The sequence below is a fragment of the Rhopalosiphum padi genome, chromosome 2 (assembly GCF_020882245.1).
Source record: "Rhopalosiphum padi isolate XX-2018 chromosome 2, ASM2088224v1, whole genome shotgun sequence".
NCBI classification, from domain to species: Eukaryota; Metazoa; Arthropoda; class Insecta; order Hemiptera; family Aphididae; genus Rhopalosiphum; species Rhopalosiphum padi.
Window position 1 is genome coordinate 85,566,179 of NC_083598.1, and position 12,469 is coordinate 85,578,647.

Here is a 12,469-nt window from a genome sequence, read left to right on the forward strand (position 1 = left end):
TTTTTATATTATTACTGCTGATCGTTAAATCCATACCACTGTAACGAGACAACCCTCTTTGATAATAGCACATCTATAGCGATGTCGTTATGAACTACTAATTCGGTTCCGACCCGGTACCGTATAGAGAACTACAAATAATTACAATTTTAAGTAGATTATATATTCTCGTATTGTAATTATTGTGGTAAAAATTTAAAACAACACCATTATGAAAATAAATCAACCAGCAAGAACGACAAAAAACACAAGTTTGGCAGAGTTATGCGAATGAAACCAATTCAAGTACAGATTACTTATCCCGACACAACCAGACTGAATCGATATCAATCTAAAATTCACCTCAGTTTACCGTCCGAATATATTATGTAGAAAATCATCGACGCCTGAAGAACGAGAACCGGCCGAAGAGACGGCCAACATCTGCAGCTACGCAGTAAGTCATCGTTGCTCCCTGATGGGCTATGTGTTGCGTAGTCTACGTTAGCACTTTATTATCACATCACTCTTCACTCGTCCGCGTTGGCATACCTATACGGGACACGTAAGACCGTAGAAACACTGTATGTACGGCATATGAAATCTTTCTACCGCGACTACTTTAAAGAGCCGACAAAGTACATTATGTACGGTGTTAATGATCCGAGTCGTTATGTATGTAGCGAAATCCTTGTGTCGACGCTGTAAATGTATCGATTGTTTTCTTATTTTAATATGTTATATCCGAAAATGTACATTAAAATTCCAAAACACAATGAAATCAAATAATATTATAGTGTTTACTGGTATATGTAATTATTTAAATTATATAAATTATTGTAATAAAATTAGTGATTTTTATCAATGTTTTATTTATTGTATATAAATTTAAGAATATTTTGTATGACGTGTAAATATTTCCATGAATAATTGCAGAAAAATATGATTAGACAAATAAAGAATAAACAGGAAATCAATATGATATGACAATGTTTGACAAAATAATAGCCATTTGTTCTAAAAAATTTTAATTATTTTTCATGGTCAATCGCTGATCTATTCAAAGAGATAATACGCATTTGAAGTATATTATAATATTGAAATCGAACTATTTTAAAATCATTTTGACCGTCAAAAAGTATTGACGATATTAATTTGACACAAGAAAATACATTAATACATAGCAAAACAAGAAAATAATGGCAATATGCGTAAAGATGATATTATATTTTATTCTTATTGGAGCACTTATCATAAACATTATGTCTGTAAGTATTTTTTTTATTACGTATTATGTATAACTAATATTTATTAGAATATAACCAGAATTCGTACTAGAAATTTGCACCGTATTTCATAATTCATAATCTTATATGTTATATATTATATTGTTGCATCAAATAAAAGTCAAGTTAATAGTTTTAATCGAATAATAATAATAATATTAAAAAAAAATTACAGTAATTATATCATAGAAAAGAAAACAACAAAGATTGACATAATTAAAATTTATAATTTTACCTAACTATTACAAATTAAATCAGACCAGTGGGTCTATTTTTTTGAAGCATTTAAGTTACTTAAATCATAATACATTGAATATTAGTACGAATTAACTGGTATACCTACAAATTAATATTCTGATTCAATGCAATTGATGCTTCTACAAAATGTATGTTTTATAATGATTTTTAGTACAATCCAATGTTAACATACACTCTACGTTTTAAAAAATTCTATGTAACACCTAACTTCACTATGGATCATTATTCGTTCGATCAACATAGAGATGTACAATATATAAATGGACAATTCACAGTGAATACGAAAGAACTTATAAACAAAGTAAATACAAATTATACGACTGACGATGAGTATAATATATTTAAGTTTCTACTGATCCCTATTAAATATTGCTGTATTGATATACTTCTAGTTGTTAAGCTTTACATTTATGTCTTATATAATCTAATTTTGTAGGTTGACGTAGTTTTCTATCGTTGTGACTCAGAAAGAATTAATTGCGAATACTTCCAACGTTGGTCATTAACTGGTATTTGTAATAAATTAAAGCAAAAAAATCAAATATGGACCCGATGGTACGATTCGTTTGATCCGCCGATGCGTTGTCCGTTAGATAGAGTAAGAAAGCATTATATTATATTAAACAGTTATTTTGCATATCATTGTAATGACCGAAATATTGTATTACAGTATATACAACAGTAAAAATATATATATATTATTTTTGTTTAGTGGAACTTTTTTTATATTATTTTTAACTCTAAATACATGAACTTAAATTATTTATAACACATTATTAATACAAGTAAGTTCTACTTAGCAAAATGTACAGTATTTAAAATGCAAGAATATTCACTCACAATTTTAACCAAATAAAATAAATTATATTGTAATATACTTAAGTTTTCTAAATCATAAAGTTTAATAGTAATTACTAATTCAATTTAGGGAAAGTATATAATGAAAAATGGAACTGCTGATGTTAGTGCGATACTATTGTGGTATCCTCAAGCAACTGATTACCAATGGAGAGTAGATCAAAATATGTATGCTGATGATATATTTATTGGCGGTGTCGTGGTTGAGTTTTCATTTTTTGGTTACAGAAAAAAAATCAAGCCTATTTTAAAAATCTAATTTGTTAATTGTTTAAGCTATAAGTAATTAAACATAAACAGATTTGTGCTATTTATCTAGTACTGCTAAAATATAATATTATATAACATTATATTTTTCAATACATTGACCTTAACATAATATTATAACAATTAATTATTTTGTAATTTGCATTTTATATATTAAAAAATTATTTTTACTGCAATATTTTTAGGAGTTTTAATTGTCTCATTACGCACTTTTGCTGCAAAATAATATAATGTTTAGAGTAATTAAAAAAAAATTATATCAACAATTATGTTTATAAATATATGAATCAATAATTTGCTCAACAAATGTTACTTCATTATATATTTTTTTAATTTTGACCTCTTGTTCAAATTTTTTTTTTTGTATAAAACGATTATAACGATGCAACATTGAATTTTAAATTCAATACATATTATATATAGTGGTGAAAGATAAAAACAGAAATCAAATCTTTTATTGGGATTGTGAAATAAAGATATTTTTAAATGCAAATTGTTAATCCACAATTCAAATTGATGTTAGAAATAAGTTTGAGGTCCGACAAAGATCATAGTCATGCTCCAAAAACCAACCAATAGTCTGACAGTCTTGTAGTTTTGTTGGTATTTTGGATGTCGGGCGATTGACCCAAAACATACATCATACATAAATAAAAAAAATAATATCATAATTTCATCAATAACGCTTACATAATTTCCACGTGTATGAATGGATGGCCTAATTGAAATATAATTACAACGGAGTAAATAAACAGGAAACGCTATAATCATGCATTTTGTTCTTTGTAATTTTCCATATTATAATCCTAATAGTTTTTCATGTTCCCGCGCAGTTCTGCTCGAATAGACGTACATTTAAAGTGGGTTCCTATATAGTAACAAACTACATTAAAGTAATAAAATGTTTATTTTATATACTTTGATAATGTATAGATAATATTAATTTGAATAACTACAAAAAACTGCATTATTTGCTCGAAAAAAAATGACAAAAATAGTAAGGAATGCGTTTGGTTTTACAATTTTTATTTTATAAATGTATGAACTTTAACATTACTAGTAATTATATACTTACATGGATAATTGCGGAAATATATGTTTACAAAAACCGAATAAACAGGAAATCGGTACAATATGACTATATTTAAAATTAATAGCAATGTATTCTATAATGTTTTTATTTTATTTTTCATGGTCAATCGCCGATCTTTTTAAAGAGATAATATGCGTTTGATCTATACTATAAATTTAATATCCCACAATTTTACTATCATTTTTACCGTCATTAAGTACAGACAATATTTACCTGTTACAAGAAATTACTTTAATACATAGAACAACAAGAAAATAATGGCAAAATGTTTAAAGATGGCATTATATTTTATTCTTATTGGAGAACTTTTCATAAACACTATGACTGTAAGTAATTATTATTACGTATATTTCTTTTTTTTTTTTAAATATATTCATAAGTAGTACTAATGATAGGCAAACTATTTTAACAAAATTCATATGACACAATTTTAATTCATTGAATAATAGTATATGAATTGGCTGGTATATCTACAGAATATTTTCTGCTTCTAATCTACTTCGATTTATGCTTCTACAAAACGTTTGTTTTATATTGATTTTTAGTACAATCCAATGTTAACATACGTTATACGTTTTAAAAAATTCTATGTAACACATAACTTCACTATGGATTATTATTCGTTCGATCAATATAAAGATGCACAATATATAAATGGACAATTCACAGTGAATACGAAAGAACTTATAAACAAAGTATGTAAAAATAAAACCATTTATAATGAGTTAATATTTAAATTTTTCTACTTGTTGTTAAGCTTTACATTTGAATCGTGTATAATCTAATTGTGTAGGTTATCGTAGTTTTCGAACGGTGTGATCCAGATGGAATTAATTGCGAATACTTCCAAAGGTGGACGGTAACTGGTCTTTGTAATAAATTAAAAGAAAAAAATCAAATATGGTCTCGATGGTACGATTCGTTTGATCCACCGATGCGTTGTCCGTTAAATAAAGTAAGAAAGCATTATATTATATTAAACAGTTCTTTTGTATTCGTTTGTAATGACAGAGTTATTGTATTATTGTTTTCACAAAAGTAAAAAATATATCTATTATTTTTGTTTAGTGAAAATATTTTCGTATGTATAAATACATAGGTTTAAATTATTTATAACGCATTATTTTTACATATAAATTCTACTTGACAGAATAACAGTATTTAAAATGCGATAATATACATTATACACTCACAATTTTAACCAAATTAAAAAAATAATATTTAATATACTTATTAGTTATTAATGTCCTAAATCATAAAGTTTAATAGTTATTATTTATTAAATTTAGGAAAAGTATACGATGAAAAATGGAACTGGTGAAATTGGTCCGATACTATTGTTGTATCCTCAAGCAGTCGATTACCAATGGAGAGTAGTTCAAAATATGTATGCCGATGATATATTTGTTGGTAGTGTCTCAGTTGAAGTAGTATTTTTTGGTTACAGAAAAAAAATCAAATCTATTTTAAAACTATAATTTGTTATTTATTAAATTGACCTACAGGTAATTAAATATAAAATAAATTAGTTCTATTTATTCAACACTATATATTTATTTATTATTTAACATACCTAATAATGTTCAATACATTGAGCTCAATAATATACAATAATACAATATTCCTTATTATATATGTCGTATAAGTCTATTATTAACCCCTAAACTTGTTATTTATTCAATTGAGTTATATATGTAGATAATTAAAAACCAATAAATGTGTACTATTTATCTAGTACTGATAAAATATATATTATATAACATTATTTTTTTTTAATACATTGACCTTAACATAATTATATCAATTAATTATTAAGTAATTTGCATTTTTTATACTAAAAATTCATTTTTACTGTAATATTTTTAGGAGTTTAAATTGTCTCATTACGCACTTTTGCTGCAAAATAATATAATGTTTAGAGTAATTAAAAAAAAATTATCTCAACAATTATGTTCATAAAGATATATCAATATTAGCTCAACAAATGTTACTTCATTATATATTTTTTAATTTTGTTATATTGTTCAAATTTATTTTTGCATATTACGATTATAACGATGAAACATTGAATTTTAAATTCAATACATATGCGCCGACTTTATCGAAAAACAGGATCTTTTATTTGCTCGAAAAAAAATCACAAAAGTATTAAGGAATGCGTTTTGTTTTACAAATTTTATTTTATAAATGTATGAACTTTAACAATACTAGTAATTATATACCTACATGGATAATTGCGGAAATATATGTTTACAAACACCGAATAAAGAGGAAATCGGTACAATATAATTATATTTAAAAATAATAGCAATGTATTCTAAATTGTTTTTAATTTATTTTTCATGGTCAATCGCCGATCTTTTTAAAGAGATAATATGCGTTTGATCTATATTATAAATTTCAAATCCCACAATTTTACTATCATTTTTTACCGTCATTAAGTACAGACAATATTTACCTGTTACAAGAAATTACTTTAATACATAGAACAACAAGAAAATAATGGCAAAATGTTTAAAGATGGCATTATATTTTATTCTTATTGGAGAACTTTTCATAAACACTATGACTGTAAGTAATTATTATTACGTATATTTCTTTCTTTTTTTTAAATATATTCATATGTAGTACTAATGATAGGCAAACTATTTTAACAAAATTCATATGACACAATTTTAATTCATTGAATAATAGTATATGAATTGGCTGGTATATCTACAGAATATTTTCTGCTTCTAATCTACTTCGATTTATGCTTCTACAAAACGTTTGTTTTATATTGATTTTTAGTACAATCCAATGTTAACATACGTTATACGTTTTAAAAAATTCTATGTAACACATAACTTCACTATGGATTATTATTCGTTCGATCAATATAAAGATGCACAATATATAAATGGACAATTTACAATAAATACGAAAGAACTTATAAACAAAGTATGTAAAAATAAAACCATTTATAATGAGTTAATATTTAAATTTTTCTACTTGTTGTTAAGCTTTACATTTGAATCGTGTATAATCTAATTGTGTAGGTTATCGTAGTTTTCGAACGGTGTGATCCAGATGGAATTAATTGCGAATACTTCCAAAGGTGGACGGTAACTGGTCTTTGTAATAAATTAAAAGAAAAAAATCAAATATGGACCCGATGGTACGATTCGTTTGATCCACCGATGCGTTGTCCGTTAAATAAAGTAAGAAAACATTATAATTATTATATTAAATAGTTCTTTTGTATTCGTTTATAATGACAGAGTTATTGTATTATAGTTTTCACAACAGTAAAAAATATATCTTTTATTTTTGTTTAGTGGAAATATTTTTATATTTTAACTCTTAATACATAGGTTTAAATTATTTATAACACATTATTTTTACATATAAATTATACTTGACAGAATGTACAGTATTTAAAATGCGATAACATGCACCACAATTTTAACCAAATTAAATAAATTATATTATAATTTATTAATGTGTCCTAAATCATAAATTTTAATAGTAATTACTTATTAAATTTAGGGAAAGTATACAATGAAAAATGGAACTGTTGATATTGGTCCGGTACTATTGTTGTATCCTCAAGCAACTGATTACCAATGGAGAGTAGTTCAAAATATGTATGCCGATGACATATTTGTTGGTAGTGTCTTTGTTGAAATAGCATTCTTTGGTTACAGAAAAAAAATGAAGTCCATTTTAAAACCCTAACATGTTATTTATTCAATTGAGTTATATATAGATAATTAAAAACAAACAAATTTGTACTAATTATCGAATACTGTTTAAATACATATCATATAACATTATATTTTTCAATACGCTGATTTAAAAATTATATAAATTAGTTATAATACCTATACTTATAATTTACATTTTGTTTATCTAAAAATATATTTTTATTCTTATACTTTTCAGAAGTTTAAACATTGTCTCATTTCACATTTTTACTGGAATATAATGTATCTTAATGAAGTAGTTAATACAAAATAATCTAAAAAATTATATTTATAAATATATCAACATAATTATGATTTAGCTTTATTATTTAAAATCATTTTTTGTATACAATGGTATATCATTGAATTTAAAATTCAACACATAGGTCCCAACTTAATCGAAGACCATGATCTTTCTTCGAGGGGAGTTCGTCACACCCCTACAGGCCTACAAGTTTGTTGGTGATCACATTTTATATTAATTTAACAATTTAATTATAAATAAAATATTATTATTTTCTTAAAAATAAATTCATTGGTTTCCATTAATATTTTTTATTATTATAGCCTTCTAACATAAAGTTATAATTTATTAATATATATATAGGATACTAATATTCACTCTTTCACGTTGAAGTGATAGAAATAGAATGGTGTATGCATATATGTAATGATTTTGCTATAACTATTGATTTGCAGTGTCTTTTTTTTTGTAAATACTATCTATGCAATTATTTGAATATGAACTATAAGTTTAAAATGTCAATTTAGAAAATCGCATATTATACTTGAATATTATTCAACTTACTGGATTTTCATTAATAATTATTACTTTAAAGGTAGTAAAAAAAAAAAAAAAAACAGTGAAACAACTAATAGTAGTAATGTACCTAAGTTAAATTTACTCGTTATAATGAATAATGACTATTTTAATCTATATTATCAAAACTATAATATGTTTCAAAAGTATATTAATACCTTAATATACTTAATTAATTATGCTGAATAACTAATAGTTATATTATAATTTTACTCCAATAAGTCATTTAAAACGTTTAATGAAAAATTCTTTATTTGTATGAGAACTCATAAAAATCTCTTTACAACATATTTTGTATGTGGTGGGAAACCAACTGTAACAATAAATCTGCATAATCCATACAAAAAATGTCTGCAATTTAGAATAATTAATCGTTTTATTCTGTACTTCCGTAATTTCGCAATCAGATTTAAAAATATGTAGTTCATAATAAAATATGATAAATATGTAAAAAATGTCACCTAATATTATATTGTAATCGCGTAATTTGTATAAGTGCCAAAAATATAGTTCATTTGTATTTAAATATCACCAATTAAAAGTGTAAGATTATAAATGTTTATTTAACATACTGGAAAATGATTTATTTAAAATGCAAAATTGTTGTTACAAAAGTATATAGATAGTTAACTAGTTGTGTGTTACTGTGTTAGCATTGTAAACATTAAGTCGGATATCACTTCCTTGAATATAAACATAAATATATATAAGTTTTAGATATTTAAATAAACTATAAAATGTCTTTAGAGTTTAAAATTAGAAATGTATGAAAATTTTCGACTCATGATTGTTTTTTGTATAAGCGAAACAATTATTGATCATTGAATTCAAAATTTAACGCAATTAGGTAGTCAGATGGCTAGCTTGTATACTGACTTCGTAAATTAATAGGTCTACTCAAAACTTAGCGGATAAACATAATAATATAATACTAAAGCAGAGCGGCTTCTATGATTTTGATTTTATTTGTTTAACCGGAAAATAGTTAACTAAGATTACATAAGCTTATAGGAGTTTTATATCCTTGTGAACCGGGCTTAATGTTTGATATGTGAATACTTCCGAAAAAATATACAGTAGAACTCCGTATATCCGAATGCCTATCAACCGGACGAGAAAAATGATTTTCAGTAAAATCTCATAATTAAACTATTTGTTTATTGTTACAAATTTTAAATTATATTACATACGTATTAATAATAAATGTATTCACACAATTATGTAACTTATGATATGTCATAATATGTCAATCATCCGGATATTTGCTTTTCCCACCCTTGACATTAATAATTAGTCCGGATAATCGGAATTCTACTGTACATCATACAACAATAAATACAATAATATCATAATTGCATCAATCACGCTTACATTTTTTTTCACTTGTGAAAGAAATAGGTGGTTTATTTGAAATATATTTACAACGGGGTAAGTAAACAGGAAACGCTATAATGATTCATTTTGTTCTTTGTAATTTGCCATATTATGTACTCGTAATAGTTTTTCATGGTCCCGCGCCGTTCTGCTCGAATAGACGTGCATTTAAAGTGCAAATTTAGTATCAAACTACATAAAAGTAATAACTGTGTATTTTATATACTGTCATAAAGTAAAAGCAGTATTAATTTGTATAACGACAAGAAATTGCATTAATACACGGCACAGCGAGAACAAAATGTCAATAATGTTAATGACTGCGTTTTATTTTATATTTATTGGAGCACATATCATCAATGTTATGTCCGTGAGTATTTTTTGATTTAGAAATATTCAAAATATTTTAGCTTACTCCCAGAAGTAGTTCTTGTAATTGACAAATTAACACTATTTCACACTACATATAATCTCATGAGTTATGGGCTTATAGGCTATAAATTTCACATTAATACTAATATAGTACAGCAATCAGCAAAAAAAAATAATGACAAAATATTTAAAGACGGCATTGTATTTTATTATTACTGGAACACTATTGTCATAAATTGTATGTACGTATGTGTTTATTATTACTTAAGCTTATAGATAATTTATATTTTTTGAATACTTCCGAAAGCAGTACTTGTAATCGGCATACAATACGAGTGTATATCCCACAATTGTATGGCACCTTTATTGTTAAAACAAAATTAACGTTAAGTTAATAGATTTGTTTGAAAGTCAAGAAAAAATAATGCGCTTATAAAATAGTCATTTGCTAAAAAAGAAAAGTGCAAAGATTGAAATAATTATAAATTGATAATTTTACTTAACTATAACAAATTATACAACAATGATGTTTATATTTTATTATAATGATCTAAGTAAGTTACTTCAATTTTTAAGTCATGTACAATATAAATGAATAATGATTAAGCATCAATTAGCAGTTATATCTATGAAATATTTCTCTGGTCGACAATTAATGGTTATAAAAATGTTTGTCTGATTATAATTTTTAGTTCAACCCAATGTTAACATACACTATACGTTTTAAAAAATTCGAGGTAAAACCTAACATCACTGTTGATTATTATTCGATCGATCGATATAAAGATGTACAATATATAAATGGAAAAATTACAATCAATTCGAAAGAACTGATAAACAAAGTATGTAAAAAAAAAAAACCATTATAAAGTTTTATAAAAATTAATCAAATCTTTTATGTTATGTAGAACAATTTTATTCATTCTAAATATTTTAAGTAATAACGAAAACTATTTAAAAGGGATAGTAATAATAATATTTTAATCAGGTAATTATAATTGAATAATTTTATCTGAATGTTAAGGTTATTGCAACCTTTTATCGTTGTGATCCAGAGGGTATTAACTGTGAATATTTCCAATCGTGGTCATTAACAGGTCTTTGTAATAAATTACATCAAAAGAATCAAGTATGGTCTCGATGGTACGATTCGTTTGAACCACCGATGGACTGTCCTATAGATAAAGTAAGAAAGTAATATATTATATTAAATAGTTGCATAGCATTTGATTTTAATGACAGAAATATTGTGTTATAATCGTCACAATGATAAAATATACATTTATTATTTTTTGTAATGTTATGTGGTATATTTGTTTATTTTAAATTATAAATACATAGGTTTAAATTATTTATAACACATTATTACAAGTAAATTCTACTTAGCAGAATGTACAGTATTTAAAATGCTACGACATAAACTTACGATTTTAACTACATTAAATAAATAATATTATAATAAACTAAAGTTTCCTAATTCATAAAGTTTAATAGTAATTACTCTTTAAACTTAGGTACATTATAAAATGATAAATGGAACTATTGATATTGGTCCGGTACTATTGTGGTATCCTCTAGCAACTGATTACCAATGGAGAGTAGTTCAAGAGTTCTATGCGGATGATATATTTATTGGTAGTTACACGATTGAAACATTAATTTTTGGCTACAGAAAAAAAATTAAATTTATTATAAAACTATAATTTGTTATTTATTCAATTGAGCTATAGAGAAATAAATAAATAGAAAATAGTACTATTCACCTAACACAGTATAGATATATATTATTTAACATTATATAACTGTCAATACATTGAACTCAAAATATACAATATTCCTTATTATATATGTTGTATTTTATTTATTTAAAAAGATATTTTTATTCTAATATTTTTCAAAATTAAATATTTTCTCTTTTTGCACTTTGACTGCACTGAACATATCATGTTTTTAGTGGTTCAACCAAAATAATCTCAAAAATTCTATTTATAAGTATGTAACAATTATTATTCAACAAATATTACTTTATGACAATTTGAAATATTTATTCTTATTGTTAAAAATTTTTTTTATACTACAATTTATCATTGAATTTAAAATTCAACAAACAGCTACAGACTTAATTGAAGACTAGGAACTTTCTTCAGAGAGAAGTTGTCCAAGATGTAACACGAACATATTGTGTAAGCAATGATTAAACTTTCTTGGAGATGGTGACGACTCTAATTGTAATTTTAATCAAATAATTCATATTACTTCTAGATACAAATCATTTAGATCTTAAAGTATCACATATTTAGGCTCACGTTTGCAAAATGAGTTTATTGTTATCCTCTATTAATGAAGTAAGAATAATATTTGTGAAAGAATTCCGGGAAGCAAGTTTTTACAACCTAACACTTGGAATAGGTAGAAAACTTACTGACATTTCAAATAC

The 12,469-nt window shown here is 24.7% G+C and overlaps 4 protein-coding genes across 4 annotated transcripts; all 4 read left to right on the plus strand.

Moving 5' to 3' along the window:
* Window positions 1-1,109: 1,109 nt before the first annotated feature.
* On the plus strand, window positions 1,110-2,745 carry LOC132922432 (uncharacterized). Its single transcript, XM_060985945.1, has 4 exons — window positions 1,110-1,247; window positions 1,675-1,824; window positions 1,960-2,121; window positions 2,452-2,745. The coding sequence occupies exons 1-4, from the start codon at window positions 1,179-1,181 to the stop codon at window positions 2,638-2,640; spliced, it is 570 nt and encodes a 189-aa protein (XP_060841928.1). The 5' UTR covers window positions 1,110-1,178; the 3' UTR covers window positions 2,641-2,745.
* Window positions 2,746-3,934: 1,189 nt separating this feature from the next.
* On the plus strand, window positions 3,935-5,286 carry LOC132922260 (uncharacterized). Its single transcript, XM_060985678.1, has 4 exons — window positions 3,935-4,067; window positions 4,287-4,436; window positions 4,535-4,696; window positions 5,031-5,286. The coding sequence occupies exons 1-4, from the start codon at window positions 3,999-4,001 to the stop codon at window positions 5,217-5,219; spliced, it is 570 nt and encodes a 189-aa protein (XP_060841661.1). The 5' UTR covers window positions 3,935-3,998; the 3' UTR covers window positions 5,220-5,286.
* An 890-nt stretch (window positions 5,287-6,176) lies between these two features.
* LOC132919113 (uncharacterized) lies at window positions 6,177-7,458 on the plus strand. The gene is made up of 4 exons (XM_060980460.1): window positions 6,177-6,312; window positions 6,532-6,681; window positions 6,780-6,941; window positions 7,270-7,458. Exons 1-4 carry the CDS (start codon window positions 6,244-6,246, stop codon window positions 7,456-7,458), a joined length of 570 nt encoding a protein of 189 aa, XP_060836443.1. The 5' UTR covers window positions 6,177-6,243.
* A 2,448-nt stretch (window positions 7,459-9,906) lies between these two features.
* LOC132919209 (uncharacterized) lies at window positions 9,907-11,230 on the plus strand. Its single transcript, XM_060980595.1, has 3 exons — window positions 9,907-10,030; window positions 10,725-10,874; window positions 11,057-11,230. The coding sequence occupies exons 1-3, from the start codon at window positions 9,962-9,964 to the stop codon at window positions 11,228-11,230; spliced, it is 393 nt and encodes a 130-aa protein (XP_060836578.1). The 5' UTR covers window positions 9,907-9,961.
* The last annotated feature ends 1,239 nt before the right edge of the window (window positions 11,231-12,469 follow it).

Excerpts from the sequence above, each read along its gene's own strand:
- LOC132922432 (XM_060985945.1), top strand. The coding sequence starts at position 1,179 with ATGGCAATATGCGTAAAGATGATATTATATTTTATTCTTATTGGAGCA. Across the intron at positions 1,248-1,674 it reads TTATCATAAACATTATGTCT|TACAATCCAATGTTAACATA; the intron begins GTAAGTATTTTT and ends AATGATTTTTAG. Across the intron at positions 1,825-1,959 it reads CGAAAGAACTTATAAACAAA|GTTGACGTAGTTTTCTATCG; the intron begins GTAAATACAAAT and ends CTAATTTTGTAG.
- LOC132922260 (XM_060985678.1), top strand. The coding sequence starts at position 3,999 with ATGGCAAAATGTTTAAAGATGGCATTATATTTTATTCTTATTGGAGAA. Across the intron at positions 4,437-4,534 it reads CGAAAGAACTTATAAACAAA|GTTATCGTAGTTTTCGAACG; the intron begins GTATGTAAAAAT and ends CTAATTGTGTAG. Across the intron at positions 4,697-5,030 it reads TGCGTTGTCCGTTAAATAAA|GAAAAGTATACGATGAAAAA; the intron begins GTAAGAAAGCAT and ends TATTAAATTTAG.
- LOC132919113 (XM_060980460.1), top strand. The coding sequence starts at position 6,244 with ATGGCAAAATGTTTAAAGATGGCATTATATTTTATTCTTATTGGAGAA. Across the intron at positions 6,313-6,531 it reads TTTTCATAAACACTATGACT|TACAATCCAATGTTAACATA; the intron begins GTAAGTAATTAT and ends ATTGATTTTTAG. Across the intron at positions 6,682-6,779 it reads CGAAAGAACTTATAAACAAA|GTTATCGTAGTTTTCGAACG; the intron begins GTATGTAAAAAT and ends CTAATTGTGTAG.
- LOC132919209 (XM_060980595.1), top strand. The coding sequence starts at position 9,962 with ATGTCAATAATGTTAATGACTGCGTTTTATTTTATATTTATTGGAGCA. Across the intron at positions 10,031-10,724 it reads ATATCATCAATGTTATGTCC|TTCAACCCAATGTTAACATA; the intron begins GTGAGTATTTTT and ends TATAATTTTTAG. Across the intron at positions 10,875-11,056 it reads CGAAAGAACTGATAAACAAA|GTTATTGCAACCTTTTATCG; the intron begins GTATGTAAAAAA and ends CTGAATGTTAAG.